Source organism: Mustela erminea, chromosome 5 (assembly GCF_009829155.1).
Source record: "Mustela erminea isolate mMusErm1 chromosome 5, mMusErm1.Pri, whole genome shotgun sequence".
Lineage (NCBI taxonomy): Eukaryota > Metazoa > Chordata > Mammalia > Carnivora > Mustelidae > Mustela > Mustela erminea.
Window position 1 is genome coordinate 54,209,441 of NC_045618.1, and position 5,056 is coordinate 54,214,496.

The 5,056-nt window shown below is 39.1% G+C and overlaps 1 protein-coding gene across 1 annotated transcript; it reads right to left on the reverse strand.

Annotated features, from left to right (window-relative positions):
• Positions 1–3,395: 3,395 nt before the first annotated feature.
• LOC116589970 (olfactory receptor 4F3/4F16/4F29-like) lies at positions 3,396–4,334 on the reverse strand. The gene has a single exon (XM_032341698.1). The coding sequence runs from the start codon at positions 4,332–4,334 to the stop codon at positions 3,396–3,398; it is 939 nt and encodes a 312-aa protein (XP_032197589.1).
• Positions 4,335–5,056: the final 722 nt, after the last annotated feature.

The window sequence follows — 5,056 nt, forward strand, 5'->3', positions numbered from 1 at the left end:
AAATCTGTGGGACACAACAAAGGCAGTCCTAAGAGGACAATATATAGCGGTACAAGCCTTTCTCAAGAAACAAGAAAGGTCTCAGGTACACAACCTAACCCTACACCTAAAGGAGCTGGAGAAAGAACAAGAAAGAAACCCTAAGCCCAGCAGGAGAAGAGAAATCATAAAGATCAGAGCAGAAATCAATGAAATAGAAACCAAAAAAACAATAGAACAAATCAACGAAACTAGGAGCTGGTTCTTTGAAAGAATTAATAAAATTGATAAACCCCTGGCCTGACTTATCAAAAAGAAAAGAGAAAGGACCCAAATAAATAAAATCATGAATGAAAGAGGAGAGATCACAACTAACACCAAAGAAATACAAACTATTATAAGAACATACTATGCGCAACTCTACGCCAATAAATTTGACAATCTGGAAGAAATGGATGCATTCCTAGAAACATATAAACTACCACAACTGAACCAGGAAGAAATAGAAAGCCTGAACAGACCCATAACCAGTAAGGAGATTGAAACAGTCATTAAAAATCTCCAAACAAACAAAAGTCCAGGGCCAGACGGCTTCCCGGGGGAATTCTACCAAACATTTAAAGAAGAACTAATTCCTATTCTCCTGAAACTCTTCCAAAAAATAGAAATGGAAGGAAAACTTCCAAACTCATTTTATGAGGCCAGCATCACCTTGATCCTAAAACCAGACAAGGATCCCACCAAAAAAGAGAGCTATAGACCGATATCCTTGATGAACACAGATGCGAAAATACTCAACAAAATACTAGCCAATAGGATTCAACAGTGCATTAAAAAGATTATTCACCACGACCAAGTGGGATTTATTCCAGGGCTGCAAGGTTGGTTCAACATCCGCAAATCAGTCAATGTGATACAACACATCAATAAAAGAAAGAACAAGAACCATATGATACTCTCAATAGATGCTGAAAAAGCATTTGACAAAGTACAGCATCCCTTCCTGATCAAAACTCTTCAAAGTGTAGGGATAGAGGGCACATACCTCAATATCATCAAAGCCATCTATGAAAAACCCACCGCAAATATCATTCTCAATGGAGAAAAACTGAAAGCTTTTCCGCTAAGGTCAGGAGCACGGCAGGAATGTCCATTATCACCACTGCTATTCAACATAGTACTAGAGGTCCTAGCCTCAGCAATCAGACAACAAAAGGAAATTAAAGGCATCCAAATCGGCAAAGAAGAAGTCAAATTATCACTCTTCGCAGATGATACGATACTATATGTGGAAAACCCAAAAGACTCCACTTCAAAACTGCTAGAACTTATACAGGAATTCAGTAAAGTGTCAGGATATAAAATCAATGCACAGAAATCAGTTGCATTTCTCTACACCAACAGCAAGACAGAAGAAAGAGAAATTAAGGAGTCAATCCCAGTTACAATTGCACCCAAAACCATAAGATACCTAGGAATAAACCTAACCAAAGAGACACAGAATCTATACTCAGAAAACTATAAAGTACTCATGAAAGAAATTGAGGAAGACACAAAGAAATGGAAAAATGTTCCATGCTCCTGGATTGGAAGAATAAATATTGTGAAAATGTCTATGCTACCTAAAGCAATCTACACATTTAATGCAATTCCTATCAAAGTACCATCCATCTTTTTCAAAGAAATGGAACAAATAATGCTAAAATTTATATGGAACCAGAAAAGACCTCGAATAGCCAAAGGGATATTGAAAAAGAAAGCCAACGTTGGTGGCATCACAATTCCGGACTTCAAGCTCTATTACAAAGCTGTCGTCATCAAGACAGCATGGTACTGGCACAAAAACAGACACATAGATCAATGGAACAGAATAGAGAGCCCAGAAATAGACCCTCAACTCTACAGTCAACTAATCTTCGACAAAGCAGGAAAGAATGTCCAATGGAAAAAAGACAGCCTCTTCAATAAATGGTGCTGGGAAAATTGGACAGCCACATGCAGAAAAATGAAATTGCACCATTTCCTTACACCACACACAAAAATAGACTCAAAATGGATGAAGTACCTCAATGTGCGAAAGGAATCCATCAAAATCCTTGAGGAGAACACAGGCAGCAACCTCTTTGACCTCTGCCGCAGCAACATCTTCCTAGGAACAACGCAAAAGGCAAGGGAAGCAAGGGCAAAAATGAACTATTGGGATTTCATCAAGATCAAAAGCTTTTGCACAGCAAAGGAAACAGTTAACAAAATCAAAAGACAACTGACAGAATGGGAGAAGATATTTGCAAACGACATATCAGATAAAGGACCAGTGTCCAGAATCTATAAAGAACTTAGCAAACTCAACACCCAAAGAACAAATAATCCAATCAAGAAATGGGCAGAGGACATGAACAGACATTTCTGCAAAGAAGACATCCAGATGGCCAACAGACACATGAAAAAGTGCTCCATATCACTCGGCATCAGGGAAATACAAATCAAAACCACAATGAGATATCACCTCACACCAGTCAGAATGGCTAAAATCATCAAGTCAGGAAATGACAGATGCTGGCGAGGATGCGGAGAAAGGGGAACCCTCCTACACTGTTGGTGGGAATGCTAGCTGGTGCAGCCACTCTGGAAAACAGCATGGAGGTTCCTCAAAATGTTGAAAATAGAACTGCCCTATGACCCAGCAATTGCACTATTGGGTATTTACCCTAAGGATACAAACGTAGTGATCCAAAGGGGCACATGTACCCGAATGTTTATAGCAGCAATGTCCACAATAGCCAAACTATGGAAAGAACCTAGATGTCCATCAACAGATGAATGGATCAAGAAGATGTGGTATATATACACAATGGAATACTATGCAGCCATCAAAAGAAATGAAATCTTGCCATTTGCGACAACATGGATGGAACTAGAGCGTATCATGCTTAGCGAAATAAGTCAAGCAGAGAAAGACAACTATCATATGATCTCCCTGATATGAGGAAGTGGTGATGCAACATGGGGGCTTAAGTGGGTAGGAGAAGAATCAATGAAACAAGATGGGATTGGGAGGGAGACAAACCATAAGTGACTCTTAATCTCACAAAACAAACTGAGGGTTGCTGGGGGGAGGGGGTTTGGGAGAAGGGGGTGGGATTATGGACATTGGGGAGGATATGTGCTTTGGTGAGTGCTGTGAAGTGTGTAAACCTGGTGATTCACAGACCTGTACCCCTGGGGATAAAAATATATGTTTATTAAAAAAATAAAAAAAATTAATTATAAAAAAAAAAAAAAAGATTCTTAAAGAACGATACTATTTTCATCTGGAACACCTAAACAGTAATAAGGTTCCTGGAAACTGATACTGAAACCATAGAAATTTAACGTTATCTCAAGTCAGTAAGGAAACTCCCTAATACTTTTGTCATTTATGAAATCCTTCTATAAGCAATAAATTGACTACATACTTTCCTCATTGCCACTTTCATTTCTTTGTTCCTAAATGTATAGATGACGGAATTAAAAAAGGGAGTAAGAACTGCATCAAAAACAGCAAGAAATTTGTCTAAGTGTGATGTGGGGTGAGGCCAGATATAAACAAAGATGCAAGGACCAAAGAACAAAATCACCACCATGACATGAGTTGACAAAGTGGAAAGGGCCTTGGATGAGCCTCTTGAGGAGTGTTTCCAAACAGTGATCAGGATAAAGCTGTAGGAGACAAACAATATGAAGAATGATCCCAGAGATATAAATCCACTGTTGGCTGTGACCATGAACTCTAAATTGTAGGTATCTGTGCAGGCAAGTTTGAGGAACCGAGGGAAGTCACAGTAAAAGCTGTCTAATAAATTAGGGCCACAGAATGGCAATTTTATAACAAAAAGCAGTTGAATCGCAGAGTGGGTCAAGCCAATTACCCATGCGGCGACCAGAAGCAAAATACACATTTTTCGGTTCATAATAGTCAAATAGTGCAGAGGCTTACATATGGCAACATATCTGTCAAAAGCCATGGCAATGAGCAGCACCATCTCCACACCACCAATGACATGAAGAAAGAAGATTTGAGTGATACAGCCACCAAAGGAGATGACTTTACGCTTTCTAAAAAGATCATAAATCATCTTGGGAGAAATGACAGAAGAAACCCCCAGGTCAATGAAGGAGAGGTTGGCCAACAGAAAATACATGGGGGAGTGCAAGTGTGGGTTAGAAGCCACGGTGAACATGATGAGGGAGTTTCCCAACATGCTTGCCACATAAAACGTGGAGGAGAAAACAAAGAGAAGAACTTGGATCTCCCAGGAGTTGGTGAGTCCCAGGAACACAAACTCTGACACCACAGAATGATTCACGCCATCCATTACTTTATCAGCTAGAATGTTTCCAAATAAAAGAAAATAAAAAAGAATCTAAAATAAGAATGTTAATAAAGTTCTTTATTACAATAATTATTCAAGGCTGTGAAGACTATCCCCTCAATTCCCTCAATTCCCCCCACAGGGCCATTATTAAATAAGCATTTTACCTGGTATCACCTAAAACAGTTGCGTCACTTACATATGCAACATCCCTAACACCATGCCTTACAGGGCTATTCATCTATAAACAAGAAAATGAAGCAAATATGAAAACATTTTACATGCACATAGCAAGGCTTGGGAGAGGCAGGAAAGGTAGTATAGTACAAAACAAGGGGAAAAGGAAAGAGGAGGTAAGAAAGATGGCATTTGCCATACTTCACTGCTACTCTTTTAATTGTTCATGGAACAATTCTTCAGCCATTCAAGTTGTCTCATTTCTTTCCCTTGTTAATCTTAGGCACATAATATGTCTCTTATAGTCATACTTATACCTTGTTAATACATACTTATACTTGTTAATCATATTTGCAATTCACACAATGCCCACAGGGTAACAGTGAGTGTAAGAGAACCAGGCATAGGGTATAGAGGTTATTCAAGAGTATGATAGGATTGAGGCAAGCATAGATTAGATATTAATGGCACAGAGTATTTGCATGGGCACCCAGAAAGTGCAAGTACCTAGTAGAATGGTTAGCAGCCCAGACATGACCAAAAGTACA